Here is a 20,000-nt window from a genome sequence, read left to right as displayed (position 1 = left end):
AAATCTGCCAAGGGATCAGGCTAGGGACATCTGAATAGGGATAAAAAGCAGAGCCAAGACAGTTGCTAATTCAACTGAACATTGGAAAGGAAAAACAAAAACAAACCCTAAATTCAAAATGGTGGCCCCACTTCTCGTCTTAGTCATTTGCTAACTCTTTAAATGTAATGTAGCAGCCCATTAAATCAGATGTCATTTCAACACCTGTGTCGGCATCATGGAAGGTGTCATTTCCACTAAAACAATGATCGACATCTACTCCCACAAAGGATTTACCGTTGTCATTAAGACGGCACACTGTTTTTCTTATTTATTAATTTTCAGAGGAAGAGAGACGAGGGACAAACAGAAACAAAGAGACAAACATCAAATGACTACCTCGGGGGGCCGCATCCATACTTCCCACATTCACCACAGAGATTTGCTAACAAGCTCTGACAGAAAATGAGAGGAATAGAGAGAGTGACAGAGTGGGAGTCAGAGACGGAGAGAGAAAGACAGAGTATTCTTTACATAAATATACCTCCTATACTTTTCTTAATCTCTGTGGAGCCTGTCAAAGCATCAACAGAAAAATCAACTTGATATTGACAGGAATTCATAAGCACAGAGGGAAGTGACAGGGGGAGAGGGAGTGATTCCATTACAGTCGAGAGACAGAGTTGAACAGACAAGTAGGAAAAGCGATACCAGGATCAACACACACTGTACCACTAGAGTCCAAGTCCTCTATGGGTATCAGGCACTTCAACAAAGACATAATGACTACTGGACTCAGAGGACTGACATTGTGCTTACATTCAATTCTCAACTGTTATGTTCGTGTGTCTTCAGACTTGTATCTGCCAAGGCCTTTGTAAAGATGAAAGATAATCTTCCATGGGAGTAAACACTAGGATGACAAACAGTGCTGTCCAAATAATGTTAGAACTACGTCCCAGGAAACTAGCACCAATAACTTTACTTATTAACTTATCATTGTGAGCGCTATTTTTTTCAACTACAAAAAAACCCAGGTTGACTGATTGACCCCTCCCCACCCTGAGACCAAGCCCAATGTGCCTCACCTTCATCTTCATCATTGGCCGTCACGGTGATGAGGACGAAGCCCACCTCTTTGTCTTCCTCCACGCTCACCTCGTACACCGATTGGGCGAAAGCCGGAGCGTTGTCGTTGACGTCCGTCACAAGGATCCGTACGTAGGCCGTGTCTGTGTGAACCAATGAGAGGGATCTTTACTCAGGACTAACAACCAATCCAGATTGAAGCATGGATCTAGACGGCAACACTAATGTATAGTACTCTGACATTAAATTACATTGGCTTGGTCTATGTGGACCAAAGACAATAAAAAGAGAGTACTCTAAGTATTCCACCTGGCAAGAGAAAACAGAAGCAGTAACCATCTAACCTCACAGAACACAGCAGTGTAATACCAACAGGGGCAAAAGGGAGAATAATGTGCATTGGCTAGTCATTTCCGTATGAACTCTAGCGGGACCTTGATGGCTTGAACAAACAGTGTGTTGGTGGGATGATCGTAGCATCACTGCTCTTTTACTGTACCTCTGTGTGCGAGTCGTTATTGACCCAAAAACCCAGATTAGCCATTAGCTCGTTCCATTAGCGCATCGCTAACGACGTCTTAATGAATGAAGTTCATGCTCGAATAACAGGGATAGAGCCAGCTGGTGTGTGTGTGTATGTCTGTGTGTGTGTGTTTTGTGTTTCTGTGTGTGTTCCTGTTACTGCCTGGTTAGAAAACGACTGATGTGTTATTGACTGGTTAGGTAATGGGGGGGTTGATGGAGGATAGGGTTGGTAAAGGGGACAGAGCTACCTATTATGAGAGAGTATGATACTCAGAGATTCCCTGTGCCCGTGTGTGGACTGCAAACATGTGTGTATGCATAGGAGTGTAGCTATGTGAGATACCCACCAGTGTTGGGCTGGCCCTGCTGTCCAGGCCTGGCTGACTCAGAGCTGTCCTGAGACTGGACCTCTATGAGGTAGGAACCTTTCTGCTCACGGTCAAACGAGGCCCGGGTGTGTATGACCCCAGTGTAGGAGTTAATACTGAAGTACTGAGAGTCTCCACTCTCATCCTTCAAGATCACATAGTTTATCTGTAGACAAAGATCGAAACGTTAATGCAATATCAGGACAAAATGACATACAATATTGTGTATCTGTTGAATTATTCTCATTGAAAATCATAAGAAAATCAAGTCATTATGGGAAATGTAGTCATTCGCAATAGAGTCCGCCGGGGTCCTCACCATTCCATGGAGGCCTGAGTCGAGGTCCGTAGCAGAAACCTGGGCCACCGATGTTCCGATTTCTGCCCCCTCTGGAACGGTAGCCTCGTAGGTGGAGGACAGGAAGAAGGGAACGTTGTCGTTTACATCTGGAGAGGGGGGAGACAGGCCAGAGGTCAGGGTTAGAGAGGTGATACAGGCCTTCTATTACGAGCATGCTAACAGAGGTCCTACCACACCTATTGTTTTGCCCTCAACAATGCTAATGCTAAGTAGACAAACCCAACTCTTATGTCACTGACTCTCCAGGTTATAAGACTACTCTCTAGGTATCCAAACATTTGATTTCCCTAAACGCTTCAAAAAGACAATTATTGACAAAGTCAGACAAGAAGACCCTCTTTTCCTCACGCTATTAGAACTAGATATTTGTGTTCCCGCCTCCTTCACTGGCGCATGTGGTATGAGTCATCGCTAAACAAGCAGTCATTTTAGCCGCTAGTGTTCTCTGTCGCTAGCTGGCTACACCGTCCTCCAACAGGCTTCCAGGGACTACATCTTCCCTGTCATTACCTTTCAATCTCCTCTCTTCCTCCTCTCAGCCTCCCTCCTTCATTAACTGAGCTGGAGCTTCAAGCCTGTCGTCTCTCTCTTTTCCTCATAAAATCTTAGTTCACTCCAGCACTGTCATGACCAAAGACGAAAAGGTACTGTACATAAAATAATTGCCATTTAGTAGACACTTTTATCCAAAGCACCTTACAGTCGTGAGTGTGTACATTTTAGATAAGGGTGGTCCTGGGAATTGAACCCACAACCCTGGCAGTGCAAGTGCCATGCTCTACCAACTGAGCTACAGAGGACCACAGTTGTTTCCATGAGTTGCATACCTCATAGTCTTACAAGAGTAAATGTATCCAGTGTTTCACGACACTGTTAAAATCTTAAAATGCCTCCTACCTGTAACATTGACGTAGACAGTAGTAAAAGAGGCCAGTGGAACAGCAGCTACGTTCTGCACTCTGACCCTTAGTGTGAAGAAGCGCGTGGTCTCATAGTCCAGAGGTTCAGCCACCAGTATGGATGCAGAGCCATCAGCCCTGTTGGGTTTGATGTAGAAGCGGACAGGCATGTTGGTCTCGGGGACCTGACCCTCCTCAAGGTTATAGGTCACTCTAGGGTCACCCAGCGGTGAAGTGGCCTTGATCGTCTGGAGGAGAGGAAGCAGGATATGACATCATTAGTGATAGGATAGGGAGGTGCATATATATGCAAGTGTATATGAATGTCTGAACAGAGTGAATGTGTGTGTGTGTTTACATGAATGTCTGAACAGAGTGAATGTGTGTGTGTTTATATGAATGTCTGAACAGAGTGAATGTGTGTGTGTGTTTATATGAATGTCTGAACAGAGTGAGTGTGTTCTTTTGTCTGTGCAGGTTCCTTTGAGTACCAGTGTGTGTTCCTGAGGTACAACACAGAAAACCTTGAGAAACCTGCTTGGGCATGCTGTAATGTCTGATAGATTATTCTTTTTTTTTTTTTTTATCTTGGAGGGGAATTACTGAAAAAGAACCAAGGACTAACAAAAGGAGCAGGCTTTTGCCAAAGCTCCCTAAAGATAATTTGCATTATTAGTGAGGGGACCACTCTAAAATCAGCACAAACATCTCCCTACTGCTGACTCCACTTCAGGTATACATTGGAGACACTCCAAGTCTAATCCATCAAAGTTCCTATTGAACTGATATTAACACTTTTTGGAGACACTTTCCACTGGAAAATCAGCTCCAGACTATCCGTTTCTAAATGAAGGCTGCAGGGTTTTCACAACGCTCCCACTCTCAGGAACCGTGGCAGAGAAAACCAAAGTGACAGGAAATGATACGGGGAAGTATATCGCTGCCGCGCATACCTGGGTACAGCGGGAGCCCATCAATGGGATTTCACAGACATGGTGTCACACTTATTGATGTCCCCCCCCCCCCCTTTCCTGTTTATACCAGTATGGAGGTCAGGTGTGAGAATGTTTTCTTTCCCTCTCTGTATGAAACATATGGTGCGGTTGGAAGGACGTCATCCTACACTCACAGGGACAACAGGCAGGATTCTCATTGTTCTGAGGACTCCATTATGGGTCACAGCTGCACGCTGTCTGGCACCAAATCATTTGTTACTTCAAGGGTTCCTCCAAACAAAATCCATAAATGGGAGCATGTATTACATAGATGATAGTATGTTCAAGTGTGTTCAATAATTCATAGTTCTAGCTCTTGTCCAAACGTGTCAGCATAATGGTCCAAACTATCTACGGACGTGTTTGGACTGCACTTTTCTAATGGCTTTTGCCTTGAGTAGGAATGTGTGAGGAGAGAGGCAACCTCTTTAACCAAGGGCAAGGATACTCATGAACCCTGAGAAATGTTGAAGAGCGGTGTTATTCGGAATCAAACTGTATGTGCCTGACTGTGTATGTGTGTGCAGGTGAATGTGTGTGTTGATGTGTTCCTGTGTAGTACCCTGCAGCAGAATGGTCTGACCCATAAAAGCAGGAAGCACGTGGAGCTTTTAAGACCCATGTTCTCTTTGCCACTTGTCCTGCCACAATGCTGTGTATGTGACTGTATGTGTGTGTGCTCTGTGTATGTAACTGTTTGTGTGGCCGTTCGGTGTGTGTGCGTGTGTATACAGACTAGAGCTTTTAAGGCCCACGTTGTCCTTTCTCTGCCACACAGCCACAGAGTCACAACCTTGACAGGGAAGAATTACATTAACCATGGCCGAATGAACCTCACTTCACCACTCATTCTGCTTCGATCCAGCTGAGGCTCTACACACACACACACACACACACACACACACACACACACACACACACACACACACACACTAACTCCTAAACTTCACCATATCTACACTGGAGAACAGTATTCTGACATGGCTGTTTCGGAAGCATAGGAACGTGAGATTACAGCAGAGAGAGCTATAATGGAATGGTAGCCTTTGACTCCATGTCTGGCAAACAAAGGCATTCAATCTTCTCATTGATTGACTGGGGTGTAACCAGGCACTGTTCTTGGACTCCAACCAACAATGGAAAATCTAAATGGCACCGGATAGATTTGAACTTTTCAATTGATTATCTGGACATGCTAGACTGCACTGTGAGCCATTGTCTGAAAAAAACAATCCTGGAAGCACAACAAAAACAAAATAATAATTAATTATCTGTCGAGAAACACCAAAACCCATTGTTACCCATTATGAAATTGCAATAACATAAGAGGAAAAGCATTGGAAGGGAGAACATTGAAAGTAGCATTTTACTGTATGTCCATGACTCACTATGCTTGGTTAGAGCTAAAGACAAAGAAAGAGAGAGTCAGGGAGAACACCTGAAGATAACGCAACAGCGAAAACCTCTCAGACTTTCCTTTCCGACTCAGTGGAGGAGGGCGCTCTCTCTATCCCTCCAGTAGCGAGCTAGTACGTTAGCGAGACCTCTAGACGTACAGAGGTGCCCCTGTGGACCCCCAACTTCCCACCCACCTCAGCTTCTCACAAAAAATAAAATTCACTTTTTTGCTTCAAAAGCCTTGTTGTGTTGAAATATTCATGCCAGCATGAGTTTTGCTTCAATAATTAATTTTGATTATCTGCTGAGAAAATACAAAAACTTGTCCAACCTCTTGTATTCCACCTTATTACGCACTGGGCCTCCCCTCCCTGGTTTACGGGGGCGAGCCCTGGAACAGGAGCATGATGGGAATGATACCCCATTATCTCGCCGACGTGCTAAAGAACAAGGCCCCTTAATTACTTCCTCAAGGTTGCAATTACCGCGTTTGGAAATTCGCTAATTATCGTTCCTTGAGATAATTCCACAATGAGATGCTTGATATTTAAAATTTTAATTAGGGAGATGGAGAGATAGATAGATGGATGGAGGAGGGAGGCGAGAGGGAAAGAGAGAAAAAAGAGATAGTAGGGTAGATGAATAGAGGCACTCGGTAGCACAACAAGGCAGCTCAGGGATGCTAATGAATGCATTATACTGTTTAACAAGCCTAATTTGTATTTAGAGTTCTAAGGATGAATTACTGTGAAGGCTCCCAAAGCACAGAACAGATTTTAACAGTCGGTTGCTGCAGTTACTCCACACCAGGGAGTAAATACTGTACTTAGAGTGGAGCGAGAGAGAGATAGAGAGAGAGGAAAAAACTCTGTGTAATTGTTGTGAAGTGCTTTGTTGTTCAAGTTATACTAGTACAGAGAGACATTGTAGAGTGTGAGAGGGAGAGAAAGAGAGAGGGAGAGTGTAGATAAAGACAGTTTGTAAATGAATAGAGAGAGAGCAGAAGAAAAAAAGAGAGAATGTGAACAAGTTCTCTGGCTAATAACGATTCTCCACTAACGGTTGGAAGTGTTGAAAGTTTTCTCCATTAAAAGGCCAGTGACTACCATGGTAACTCCTGGCAGCCGTTATCTTGAAAGCTTTTTGTCCATCCAATCAGAGGCTGCCGTTAACCACCATTAGTAAACCTATTGAGCCCACCACACTACAGAGACTATAGTGGACCATTACACCAACTTACTGAGCTTCCTGAAAGAGTTTGGAAGAGGGAGGGGGAGAGGGGGGGGGGGCGAGACAGACGAGAGAAGAGAGGAAAGATAAAAAGAAAGAAGCCGAGAGAAATCAATGAAGGAAAGGTCTGAGAGTAGAAGAGCACTTCATACAGGGCTCGGTGATCTCTAGGGAAAGTGGTGTGTGTTCTTCTATTAGCTAAGACATATGAGACCACATGCAGAGCGCCATTGGGACTGGCCTCTTTGGCACATGCACAGTCACTGCACAAGAGACAGAGTAGACAGTAATAGTTGACCTTTATGGGGTCAAAGTGGCCATTAATAAAGTTGTCATGAATGGTAACTAGGCCATAATGCATCCATGAACAACATTATAAAGGGCTCATAAGCTTGACCATAAGATGTCAACATGCATCCAACATTTACTAGAATCATCTTCCATATGTTCATGTTCATAAGAAAGTGCTCAAGACCATCTGAATTCAATAAGTCAACAATTCACAAGAAACTCAATTTCTCGCATTTCAGTTCAGAGGTGCCTAGCATGTCCTCTCAATGGCACAATGCAAAAAGCCTAAAGCTGAGGCAGCACGGACTTAGCTCTAATGAGAAATCATCTCATTACACATCAATGGTGTCTGGGGGGCTAAGCGGATCAGAGACGTAGCCTAGCTTAGCCTAGCCTAGAGTAGCATTAGCTCCACTGCTGTCAAGCTAAATGGTTGGCCTTGAGCATGTTTTGGTGTAGAGAAAGGATTGTGTTCGTGTTCCGTCGTCAACCTTTCACCTGCTTCATATTCCTTGTGTATTGCAGTGGGTGACTTCTGGTATGTATGTATGTTTAGCATATCAAAGAATTGTGTCAGATCTATCTTTGACAGGCTGCACCCCCCAATGAATAAGCCCAGGGTATGTAAACAACAAGGCACTCTCCTCATGCTCCATCACTCCACTTCAAAAAGAGATGGACCCAAAAACAACCCCCACACATCCTCAACAACAAAAAAAGAGGCCTGAGGAGGAGTGCGTTGACAGCGCTGATGAGACAAAAGCAACCATCCTACTGGCTCTCCACATGAGAAGTGCCTCATTGATATGGAGATTTCTCCCCGCATCCGTGTCTCTCATCCCTGGCAACAATGTAATTAACAGATCATATTAGCCCTGCTAAATTTAAAACAACAATCTACATAGCCGCAATAATGCCACCTCGGTGTCGGAATGAACCAACGAAGAGGAGAGGAAGGGGGTGGAGGTGGGGGAAAAAATTGTTTTGGCCATCAACCAACCGGTTCCAGAGAGGGGTTCAAGAGAGACATGGAGAGACAGAAAGAGAGAGAAAGAAAGAGAGAGAGAGAGAGATAAGGAGAGAAAGACTGAGAGGGAGACCTGAAGGTCATCTGGCTATCGACCAACAGGTTCCAGAGAGAGAAACTGTGAAAGAGAGAGAATGAGAGAATGTGACACAGCCTTTACTCTTTACCAATTCCACGGAACAACCACTTTGAGGGAGACGTCTGTGTTAAAATATGTAAAGAGCCTCTAGTGGATTAGAGTGGCATTCATTTACTACTATCCCTCTCTCTCTCTCTCTCTCTCTCTCTCTCTCTCTCTCTCTCTCCCTCTCTCTCCCTCTCTCCCTCTCTCCCTCTCTCTCTCTCTCTCTCTCTCTCTCTCTCTCTCTCTCTCTCTCTCTCTCTCTCTTTCTCCCTCTCTCTCTCTCTCTCTCTCTCTCCCTCTCTCCCTCTCTCTCTCTCTCTCTCTCTCTCTCTCTCTCTCTCTCCCTCTCTCCCTCTCTCTTTCTCCCAGTGAAGCTGTGGGGACGCGAGCTGAGCTGTCAGGAGATGAATACAGTAATTAAGCGTCTCTCTCAGTTGTGCGGTCCGAGGCAATAAGAGACCATTGTAGAGTCTTAACAGGGTGTATAATTTTATCATCTTTCTTCTCCTCGCTCCCTTTGTCTCCCATGTCAACGCTGACACAGATACCGGATGGCTCGTTGTGTTTCTGCCATCTCCTGCCATAGAGGGATCAATTCTAATTCGGTGTTGTCAAAAAAAGGGGCCTGGGAGCATATTTAAAAACAGGTTATCAAAAACGACAAGCGAAGCAAAGCGAGTGAATGAACATGATTTTGGCGAAAGTAGCGTCAATACGTCCCGCGCCCTCTCTTTTTCAAAAACTGACTCACTACTATTAAAGGAAACACTATCCGGGGAAATCTTCTAACATTACATTTAACATTTGTAGCATACTTTTGAATCGTGTGCAAAATGAAGACGGGCATGGATGGCAGCAGGGGTAAGATGGAAGAGGAGAAGCACTGGGAGGGAGGCGGCGGGGGTAAGATGGAAGAGGAGAAGCACTGGGAGGGAGGCGGCGGGGATAAGATGGAAGAGGAGAAGCACTTTGTAGGGAGGCGGCGGGGGTAAGATGGAAGAGGAGAAGCACTGGGAGGGAGGCGGCGGGGGTAAGATGGAAGAGGAGAAGCACTGGGAGGGAGGCGGCGGGGGTAAGATGGAAGAGGAGAAGCACTGGGAGGGAGGCGGCGGGGGTAAGATGGAAGAGGAGAAGCACTGGGAGGGAGGCGGCGGGGGTAAGATGGAAGAGGAGAAGCACTGGGAGGGAGGCGGCGGGGGTAAGATGGAAGAGGAGAAGCACTGGGAGGGAGGCGGCGGGGGTAAGATGGAAGAGGAGAAGCACTGGGAGGGAGGCAGCGGGGGTAAGATGGAAGAGGAGAAGCACTTTGCAGGAAGGCGGCGGGGTTAAGATGGAAGAAGAGAAGCACTGGGAGGGAGGCAGCGGGGGTAAGATGGAAGAGGAGAAGCACTGGGAGGGAGGCGGCGGGGGTAAGATGGAAGAGAAGCACTTTGCAGGGAGGCGGCGGGGTTAAGATGGAAGAGGAGAAGCACTGGGAGGGAGGCAGCGGGGGTAAGATGGAAGAGGAGAAACACTTTGCAGGGAGGCGGCGGGGGTAAGATGGAAGAGGAGAAGCACTTTGCAGGGAGGCGGCGGGGGTAAGATGGAAGAGGAGAAGCACTGGGAGGGAGGCGGCGGGGGTAAAGTGTGATGTTTCGTCAGGTGAACTGCAGCAGAGTTCTGTACTCGCCTCGGCAGAAATGTTTTGAAGTACCCTGCTAAACATGCTGATGGTTGGGGAAAGTGAAGTGTGTTTTCTACTACCGCTCCTCAAGGCTCTCTTTCCTGATGAATAGGCGGGACGCACGGATGGGAATAGTCTCAGAAGAACCACTTTCCCCTCCGACAGGGAGTAAGGTCCTAGAGATGTTGATGCCAGTCTGTCTGGAGGCACTAATAGTAGCCTAGCCCCCACTATATTGGCAAGCTGCTGCTGGTGAACTCCTTTTGGGGGGTCTTTATTATCTTGGTCAGTTGGAAAGAGATTAGGCTGTCATTTTGGAGCATTCCCCCAAGTTGCAGTTGGTAGAGCATTGAACCATCTCTACCACAACCACTACTACCAGAAACCTATGTATAGTAATGGTTGACCTTATATCATAGTGTCACCATCTCTCCTGGTTAAGGAACAGGTCAGTATGAGGTCCACTCACCACTATCTTGGCGTCGCGAACTGTGTTCTCGGGCACGGTGACCCAGTACTCTAGCTGCCCCCACTGGGGCGGCTGGTTGTGTACGTTGGTGATGATGACGGTCAGCTCCACAGAGCTGCTCCTGTTGCCCCCGTCTGTGGCCACGATCTGCTGGCTGATCCTCGACGTCTGACGACAAATAGAAGAGAGGAAGGAGGGGCGACACGGAGGTTAGACATGGAAAGCATATGGAGCTGAACAAAACCCATGGTTGACCCCCCCCCCCCCCCCCCCCCTGGAAGGTCTTTATCTCTGTCTACATTAGTTTGTTCCAATCCACTAAGTAACAGATCAGATGCATCATATTTACAACCTTATCCACTTAGTCCGTGTCATGACCTTCCAGTGACATCCTCGTCTAAACCACAACCTTCCTACTGTCTACAGAAGACTGCTCTGATGTCGTTCATCCTTACATCACGCGAGAGATACAGAGAGAGAGAGGGAACGAGAAACAGAGAGAGGGAGAGAGACAGGGAGGGAGAGAGAGAGAGAGAGAAAGAGAGCAATGAGAGAGGAGACATTCCAACTGACATGACGGTATTCAGATAAATGATTCTCTGCAAGGGGAGTGTGAAAGCTTGGTTAAACAGATCCTTGCTAAGGAGAAGAGTGCGATGAGAGAAAGGGCTGACATTTAAAGTGGAGGAATATTCAACATTATTTATATGGGATATTAACTGGGAGACTTCACAAGTCCATTGTGTGACAGGGTAAAGATGGGGTCATTCGCTCCACATCTTGATTTGACTTTGGGAGGTGGTTGGACTTGGAGAACAAAGAGATGGGGCTTTTCTATGATATATTCCACTAGTTGGTACGGGTCACCTAGAACCTAACCTCAAGCATCCCACATTCCCCCCTCTTTCTTACCCTCTTCCCCCTCTCCCTTTCTCCTTCTCAGCTGTGGCAGAATGGGGGAGGGAGGGAGGGAGAGAGAGAGAGAGAGAGAGAGAGAGAGAGAGAGAGAGAGAGAGAGAGAGAGAGAGATTCTAACAACGTAAGATCTACAATGGCAACATAGCTCTACCCGACATATATGACTGTTGATATCAATCTTATTTCCAAATTCACCAGAGATACTATTGATTCCATACATACAGTTGAAGTGGGAAGTTTACATGCACGTAGGTTGGAGTCATTAAAACTCGTTTTTCAACCACCCTACAAATGTCTTGTTAACAAACTATAGTTTTGGCAAGTTGGTTAGGACATTTACTTGTAATTTTTCAAAAACTTGTTTACAGACAGATTATTTCATTTATAATTCACTGTATCACAATTCCAGTGGGTCAGAAGTTTACACACACTAAGTTGACTTTGCCTTTAAACAGCTTGAAAAATTCCAGAAAATGATGTCATGGCTTTAGAAGCTTCTGATAGGCTAATTGACATCATTTGAGTCAATTGGAGGTGTACCTGTGGATGTATTTCAAGGCCTACCTTCAAACTCAGTGCCTATTTGCTTGACATCATGGGAAAATCAAAAGAAATTGGCCAAGACCTCAAAAAAACTATTGTAGACCTCCACAAGTCTGCTTCATCCTTGGGAGCATTTTCCAAATGCCTGAAGGTACGTTCATCTGTACAAACTATAGTATGCAAGTATAAACACCATGGGACCACGCAGCCGTCATACCGCTCAGGAAGGAGATGTGTTCTGTCTACTAGATATGAACGTACTTTGGTGCGAAAAGTGCAAATCAATCCCAGAAAAACAGCAAAGGACCTTGGGAAGATGCTGGAGAAAACAGGTACAAAAGTATCTACATCCACATTAAAACGAGTCCTATATCGACATAACCTGAAAGGCCACTCAGCAAGGAAGAAGCCACTACTCCAAAACCGTCATAAAAAAGCCAGACTACGGTTTGCAACTGCACATGGGGACAAAGATCGTACTTTTTGGAGAAATGTCCTCTGGTCTGATAAAACAAAAATAGAACTGTTTGGTCATAATGACCATCGTTATGTTTGGAGGAAAAAGGGGGATGCTTGCAAGCCGAAGAACACCATTCCAACCGTGAAGCACAGGGATGGCAGCATCATGTTGTGGGGGTGCTTTGCTGCAGGAGGGACTGGTGCACTTCACAAAATAGATGGTATCATCAGGTAGGAAAAGTATGTGGATATATTGAAGCAACATCTCAAGACATCAGTCAGGAAGTTAAAGCTTGGTCACAAATGGGTCTTCCAAATGGACAATGACCCCAAGCATACTTCCAAAGTTGTGGCAAAATTGCTTAAGGATAACAAAGTCAAGGTATTGGAGTGGCCATAACAAAGCCCTGACCTCAATCCTATAGAAAATGTGTGGGCAGAACTGAAAAAGTGTGTGCGAGCAAGGAGGCCTACAAACCTGACTCATTTACACCAGCTCTGTCAGGAGGAATGGGCCAAAATTAATCAAACTTATTGTGGGAAGCTTGTGGAAGGCTACCCGAAACGTTTGACACAAGTTAAACAATTTAAAGGCAATGCTACCAAATACTAATTGAGTGTATGTAAACTTCTGACCCACTGGGATTGTGATGAAAGAAATAAAAGCTGAAATAAATCATTCTCTCGACTATTATTCTGACATTTCACATTCTTAAAATAAAGTGGTGATCCTAACTGGTCTAAAACAGGGACTTTTTACTAGGATTAAATGTCAGAAATTGTGAAAAACTGAGTTTAAATGTATTTGGCTAAGGTGTATGTAAATTTCCGACTTCAACTGTACCTCTGCACTCCCAAACGGGACTGTAAAATCTTACAGAGGATATTCACTTTTAAACAATGGCCTACATTGAAACAGTTGTAGGGCTACATACAGTATGATAAGCTGTGAATACTGACAAACAATTAAGCTAGCAAACTATAATGACAAACCACACCAAAAACAAGAATACATGAAGAGAATACAGCGAGAGAGACCAGGAAACAGAAGACTTGGAGAATGAGATAGAGTGCAGGAGAGCGATGAGGAAGACAGCGAAACAATAGAAAGAGAGCTCAGCGCCGACAAACCCCTACAAATAAAACGTTTCTGCACGGTGTCAACTCCCCTCTGCCTGGAGGGAGACAGCCAAATGTCGGAAATAAACGTGCACGAACGCACCCACGCATCCACACAGACACACGTAAATATATTTATGCATGTGTGAATACAATGCTTCCTCAGGCTGTGGGTAAGATACATAGTGCTATATATACACATATAGAGAGACAGGGGCATTGTTGTTATTCCAGACCGTGCCATGTTTAATATGCATCCACAGAGGGAGGTAGGAAGAGTGTGCAGCAGTCTCAGTGGATGATATCAGGCCAGTGGGAAGGATCGGTGCGCAGTGTACACACACACACTGGGAGGGAGCACAGGGTGGTGCTGTACACACACACACACACACACACACACACACACACACACACACACACACACACACACACACACACACACACACACACACACACACAGGGGAGTGCAGGAGGCTGTAAAAACACCTGTACTGGACCAGCAGGTAGAGGATTCCCCTGCAGTGCATAGAGAAGAGGTACACACACACGCACACCAAACACACAACACACAAACACACACACACACAACACACAAACACACACACAACACACAAACACACACCTGTGAGATGGGGTGGTTGACGTACACCCAGCCTGTGCTGGGGTTGATGTGCAGGTAGGCCGGCTGCTGACGGGACAGAGAGTAGGCGATAGCGGCGTTACTCCCCTGGTCATCATCGTGTGCCGCTGCTCGCAGGAAGCTAGTCCCCACCGGCGTGTCCTCGCGCAGGAAGTCTGCCACACGAAGGGTTAACACATCAACATCGCCGCCGACAACAAACAACATCAACAAGAGCAATAACAACAGCAGCGGTGGTGGCAATTTCCGGCTGAAATCAACACATTTCAGTCACAGAGACCCGAAATAAATGCGTGTGTCCTAGAAACATTTCCTTCTCCCTGTTAAATAGTTAATAAGCCACTCCAACAGTCTTGTTCTAATGTGATAAAAGGGATTCTGACATGGGGCTTATCAACACACATATTTGCACACATGGTAAACAAACAAACTCCGGAGAGCAGGGAGGCGTCAACGTTTTCATCAGTCTTAAAAGCTTTCCAGGATTACTTGTGATTTAATATATACATCAACATATGGTTTATTGGGACTTCAGGGGGGCTGCTAAGTCTTACATTTCACAATATTTCTTTACCTTGAAAACTGTTAAGACATAACACAGAAGCCACAAACCAGTGCCTTTGGACTGGGATAAGAGGACATTGGGTCCTTGAGCTGTTGGACATTGCTGAGCAAGCACAGTTTTGACTTGACCTTTGACCTTAAACTACACTTGGCACAACAAGGTGAGGGAGGGAACTCTCACATGAACGGACAAATCCCTGGTACCCTGGCCTTAAATATGATTTTATGGGGGAATGGGTTGAACTCCTTTCCTTTGCGTTTTAGAATGGAATAACATTTGAATTCCTGGTGGAATATCGAGCAAAGGGCTTAGTAAGCACTTGTTGGAGGGGTGTGGAGGAGAGGAGAGGGAAGCTTGGATAAGGGGACAGTCCCTTTGTATCTATGGCAGGGCAACCCTGAGAGAGAACACTGGTTCCCCTAAGCAACACTCAACACTAAACAACCATATTTGGTATAGGGGGATTAAAAGACAGCAGCCAAGATAATACCTTTATAATACCTTGATAAGATGACTTAATGTATTGGACAAGGCAAGACCAACAGGCACATTTGATAATGAAATTGTCTGAACCAAACAGGAGAAGGACAGAGGTGAAATGATGAGTGTGAGATGTGAGATATGTGAGATGTGATGAGTGTGAGATGACCCAAGGTGTGACGGAGGTGACGGAGGAGTGACAGAGGTGACCCTTACACTGGTAGCGGCTGTTCTCAAACTTGGGGTCGTTGTCGTTCTGGTCGGCGATGAGGATGGTGATCTGGCAGATGCCGATGAGGGGCTCCTGGGCCAGGTCTGTCGCCGTGACAGACAGGGAGTACTCTCTCTGGCGCTCGCGGTCGAAACTCACTGTGGTGCTAATCACACCTGGAGGCACACACACACACACACACACACACACACACACACACACACACACACACACACACACACACACACACACACACACACACACACACACACACACACACACACACACACACACACAATGTATTTTACCCAATGTTACTGATGTCCTCTAGATACATACAGTCAGCCATTCCACAGCAATCAATTAGAGATGTTTTGATACAGTCTGACTGAAGTCTGTTTTCTAACCTGTGTCAGGGTTGATGACGAAGCCGGATGATGTCCCGTCTCGGTGCATGATCCCGTATTTGACCTCTCCGTTGACCCCCATGTCTGCGTCGAGGGCGTGAACGCGGAGGACAAATGTCCCAGGGGGCTGGTTCTCCAGGACACCGGTGTTGACACTGTAGTTATGGCACTGAGGGGGCAGAGTTCACACAGCACTTATGGCATTGATGCTGCATTTGTCAGTTGTAAAAGTAAGTCCCAATTAAAAATGACCAGTAGCCTATGGGACACACTGGTCAACCAGCACAGATGGACTGTGACTACCCCAGCCAGCATTCAACATCCATCACGATAAGACTAGTTAACACGCATGACGTGGGGCGCAAGGAGTTGCCAAATCTAACGGGTTGCCAGATTTTGCACACTTAGCACTCCTCCTCCCGTGTAGGAACCCACTGACCCTGTGGGCAAGTCCCTGCTGAAATATTCATCTTTGGGGACGAACCGTGCTGAGCTGATCTGAGCTATGCTAAGAGGGGATTCTGGTCTGACCCTGGAGTGTTCAGGACTGCAGTGGAGTGGAGTTCTGCCCCACAGGAGAACACCAGCTGTCTCTACTTTGAACTTGCAACCTGGCATGTTCCTCTCTCTCTTTCTGTCATCTCACATCCCTAGTGCTGTGGACCTCTGCCTCTCCTCCCTCAGTCACTATGTTCCTCTCTCTCTTTCTGTCATCTGTCTCATCCCTAGTGCTGTGGACCTCTGCCTCTCCTCCCTCAGTCACTATGTAACTCTCTCTCTCTCTCTCTCTCCTTATCGCTATCAGTCTTTCTCGCTATTTGCCCCTCTCTCTTTTGTTTTCATCTCCACTGCAACTTTATATGCCTCATCACTCATGTATTTTTCGACAGCACACATGCTTCACACACACCCATAATGTGTCCAATGCCCCCCTTCCCTCACCTCTTCAAAGACAGGCTTGTTGTTGTTGATGTCGTTGATGCCCACTATGACCTGGGCAGAGTTACTGAGGGGATAGGGTCCGTCTGCCGCGTTGTCATCAGTGGCGGTAATGTTGAGGATGTACTGGGGGCCACGCAGGATAGGAGGGGGGCTCCGCCGCAGTTTGATGATGCCTAGAGAGAGAGACAATGGCAGCCATCTTTGTTACTATAGCACACATTGCAGTCTTGTCAAACAGACAAACCTACTACACGCACACAAATAATCAAACCAACACTCAAAACGTAGCTTTAACTACAAAGGGGGGAAATATTTTACCCCAAGCCCCCACCCTTTACAATCCCCTACAACAAGCCCTTTAGGACCCTACATCTTTTGACACATTTCTTCAATGCAGATTCCTCACAAATAAATAAGTAACTATGTCTACCAAAGTACCGAGAGAAATATACATGAAAATGCAGCTTAAGTCTTTGAAGTGACAACTTTTCCCCTCGGTAACAGTGGAAAAAGCCAAAGGACATCTTTGTGTGTGTGTGTGTGTGCGTGTGTGTGTGTGTGTGTGGCCGTAATAGGCTGTGTGGTGGAGAGGCAGTGCAGTGCGGGGCTGGTGATAAGGAAGGCAGGGGGCTTAAGCATTAGTCAGTGTTTCCACCTCGGAGGCGAGAGAGGGCTCTTGTAAACAAACGATAACCGGAAGATTGCCAACGCAGACGTAGAGAGACTCGACTGTGAAGAAAGTGTGAAAGCCAGTACACAGAGAGACTGAGAGACTTATATACAAACACATACAAACACATATACACGTACAAACACATGCACACACACACACACACAAAAGGAGACGAACTCAAAACATCTATTTACATGGAGTCCACAAAGACAAACAGAGATGAACAGGAAAATAAAAGGGGCTGTGCTGGGAGAGTATGACTATGAAGTGTGTGTGTGAGAGTAGAGGGGGTTCTTGTTAGAGATTTGGGTTCCCGCTGGCCTAGCATTGAGCTTGATCCCCAATTGAAGTTACCACAGCAACACAAGCTAATCTGAATAACAAGTATGTGTGTGTGTGTGTATGTGCGTGTGTCCAGGCGTATTCTTGTTTTTTCTCCTTCTGAATTAGTGTATGCACATGTTAGAGTTCATCTGCATTTATGCGTTAAGGTTTAAGAATGTCTGTTAATCTCCATACATGCATATGACTGTCCGTTTGTCTGCCTGTGTTTTCATGTGTGTCTGAATGTCTTACTATAGAACCACTATGTTATACCTTCTCCAGTCCTTCTCCATACAAGCCCTTGCACCCACTCTTAAACAAACCCTTTGAAACACAACACTGTCAACTCTACGCACCCTTCTGGTTGTCCAGCTGAAAGTTACTGTCCTCGTTGCCGCCAGTGATGGCGTAAGAGACCCCGTCTCCATCAGGGTCATTGGCGTGGACAATGGCCACCAGAGTGTCAGGACCAGCGTCCTCCGACAAGAACGTCTTATAGCTGCAGACAGACAGAGAGAGAGAAAGGGAGAGAGAGAGAGAGGGAGAGAGAGAGAGAGAAAGAGATAGATAGATAGAAAGAAAGAAAGAAAGAAAGAAAGAAAGAAAGAAAGAAAGAAAGAAAGAAAGAAAGAAAGAAAGAAAGAAAGAAAGAGAGAGAGAGAGAAGAGAGAAAGATTTGTAAAACAAATATTCATACAGTCATTATTATTATATTATGTAATTGGCATTACATTTAATTTGCATGTATTTTCTTTCATCATTTATTCATTTCTTCAATATGTATTTTTGTAGAGGGATGAGAGAAAAAGAGGGATGAGAGAGAACCTGCCGTAGCTCATCCCCAAACCCTACCATCTGTTTCCCTCCCCAGCCCTCTGAAGCGTCTCTTCTGGTACCATGGACTAGTCCTGCCCCAGAGAAGGGGAGCACATACACACACACACACACACACACACACACACACACACACACACACACACACACACACACACACACACACACACACACACACACACACACACACACACACACACACACACACACACACACACGCACACACACACACACACACACCATGTTTAATGGATTGGCCCATCCTCTGTAGGCATGTGGCAGGGCTAAAGTCTCACTGTGTCCCTCTCTGTGTGCTAGTGTGTCACTGTTGGCACGCTGCTATATCTCTGCATGGCTCCAAATGGTTCGCTCTGCCTGTGGCTACGCTAGCCAAATGCCACCTCATAGGACTAAAGAGGGAGTTGTGTGTGTGTGTGGATGTATGGTTGTGTGTGTGTGGATGTATGGTTGTGTGTGTGATGGAAGGGGGGCAGGGACTAACTGGATAGAATTCTGCTCTGAGTAACAACTTCCACTGGTAGAGGGTGTAGAGTCGCGTAAAAGGGAGGGAGAGTGTGAGTGTATGAATGGGGGAGGAAGAGCAGCCAACCAGCACAGTGGCGTAGGATAAGAGAGGAGAAGTGAGGGGAGAAAAGGGGGGTTAGAGAGGGGCAAACAGATAGAGGGACAACATACACAGCTTGAGAGAAGATAGGAGCCTCGTCGTTGGTATTGGCCATTCTGAACCGGATGGAGGCGGTCCCGGTGCGGGGTGGAGTCCCGTTGTCCACGGCAACCACCACAAACTCGTACATGTGATTGGGCCGCTCGTAGTCCAACCGTTGGCTGGGGCTGACCACACCCCTGGAAGAGATGGCAAAGTCGGGACTCTGGATGAAGTAGGAGAGCTCTGAGTTGAGCCCTGTGTCACAGTCCCTCGCTAGAACTAGAGAGGAAGACAGGAGGATGAGAAGAGGAAGACAGGTTTATGAGTCATTATCTTTATAATCAGCTTGTACACATTGGAAATCATTATTCCAGTTTTGCAAAGAAGGAAATAACCAACAGAAATACTCAGTGGTCAATGTGGGTGTATGTCTGTACACACACACACACACACACACACACACACACACACACACACACACACAAAACTTGGTAATAATTTATCTAGTAGTCTGTGTGTGTAGCCTTACATTGGAAATTTTTCACATCTTAGTCATTTAACAGATGCTCTTATCCAGAGCGACATGCATTAGTCTTAACGACTTAAAGTAGTCTTCCACCCTTCCGTGTCCCCCCTTCCTTCCCTCCCCCTTCCCAGCTCCTTGCCATTGTACAGTAGGTGAATTTAAGCAGTCTGGTGTTAAAAGAGGCATAATGGAGGCCAGTGGTGTATGAAGTGTGTGTGTGATAATACTAGCTGTACTGTAGACCTACTGTATGTACTGAGTACTGGCTAGTGTT

General features: G+C 46.0%; 1 protein-coding gene across 1 annotated transcript in view; it reads right to left on the bottom strand.

The window, feature by feature from the left end:
* The window catches only part of LOC139364676 (neural-cadherin-like), a 119,622-nt gene that overhangs the window by 23,029 nt on the left and 76,593 nt on the right, over window positions 1–20,000 (bottom strand). Inside the window, exons 6-16 of the mRNA XM_071101617.1 lie at window positions 19,230–19,479; window positions 18,056–18,198; window positions 16,703–16,875; window positions 15,761–15,929; window positions 15,359–15,529; window positions 14,080–14,252; window positions 10,419–10,586; window positions 3,220–3,469; window positions 2,281–2,408; window positions 1,941–2,127; window positions 1,068–1,211 (exon numbers count right to left, since the gene is read on the bottom strand). Coding sequence (XP_070957718.1) covers window positions 1,068–1,211; window positions 1,941–2,127; window positions 2,281–2,408; window positions 3,220–3,469; window positions 10,419–10,586; window positions 14,080–14,252; window positions 15,359–15,529; window positions 15,761–15,929; window positions 16,703–16,875; window positions 18,056–18,198; window positions 19,230–19,479 — 1,956 coding nt within the window. The remainder of the gene's footprint in view (window positions 1–1,067; window positions 1,212–1,940; window positions 2,128–2,280; window positions 2,409–3,219; window positions 3,470–10,418; window positions 10,587–14,079; window positions 14,253–15,358; window positions 15,530–15,760; window positions 15,930–16,702; window positions 16,876–18,055; window positions 18,199–19,229; window positions 19,480–20,000) is intronic.

This window comes from Oncorhynchus clarkii, chromosome 2 (assembly GCF_045791955.1).
Source record: "Oncorhynchus clarkii lewisi isolate Uvic-CL-2024 chromosome 2, UVic_Ocla_1.0, whole genome shotgun sequence".
Taxonomy (NCBI): domain Eukaryota; kingdom Metazoa; phylum Chordata; class Actinopteri; order Salmoniformes; family Salmonidae; genus Oncorhynchus; species Oncorhynchus clarkii.
This window is presented reverse-complemented; position numbering and strand designations above follow the sequence as displayed.